Genomic DNA, 503 nt, shown 5'->3' on the forward strand with positions numbered 1-503 from the left:
GTAACGCGCACAACCTTGATTTTATTGTACCAGTCCCGGTACTTTTTGATCACACTCTAGTATGTATATTATTTTTCTAATTTGTTTATATTTTTTTCGGTAGGAGGTACAGGCTTTCTTGGAAAAATGTTGATAGAGAAACTGTTACGAAGTTGCCCTGATATTTCTATGATATATGTGTTGATACGTTCGCAAAAAGATAAATGCCCTGAAAATCGATTGGACGAAATGCTTGAAAATCCGGTCAGTATCTACCATAACAAACTATATCAAAACATAATATATTTGTGAACCATTGTTATACAAATCTATATAATTCATAGCTTTATGATCGAGTAAAAAAAGAAGTATCTAATTTTCGCAAAAAAATCATACCAATCATAGGAGATTCCAATATCAATGATTTGGGATTGTCAGAAAGTGATAGAAACATGCTAATAAGTGAGGTAATTACACTTATTATTCTATATACATTATATTTTAACGTAAAAAATTATTGTATT

The 503-nt window shown here is 29.6% G+C and overlaps 1 protein-coding gene across 1 annotated transcript in view; it reads left to right on the forward strand.

Moving 5' to 3' along the window:
* The window catches only part of LOC108754034 (putative fatty acyl-CoA reductase CG5065), a 9,640-nt gene that overhangs the window by 2,334 nt on the left and 6,803 nt on the right, over positions 1 to 503 (forward strand). The window contains exons 2-3 of the mRNA XM_018496065.1: positions 104 to 243; positions 324 to 446. Of these exons, the coding sequence (XP_018351567.1) occupies positions 104 to 243; positions 324 to 446 (263 nt within the window). The remainder of the gene's footprint in view (positions 1 to 103; positions 244 to 323; positions 447 to 503) is intronic.

The sequence above is a fragment of the Trachymyrmex septentrionalis genome, unplaced genomic scaffold, assembly GCF_001594115.1.
Source record: "Trachymyrmex septentrionalis isolate Tsep2-gDNA-1 unplaced genomic scaffold, Tsep1.0 scaffold116, whole genome shotgun sequence".
NCBI classification, from domain to species: domain Eukaryota; kingdom Metazoa; phylum Arthropoda; class Insecta; order Hymenoptera; family Formicidae; genus Trachymyrmex; species Trachymyrmex septentrionalis.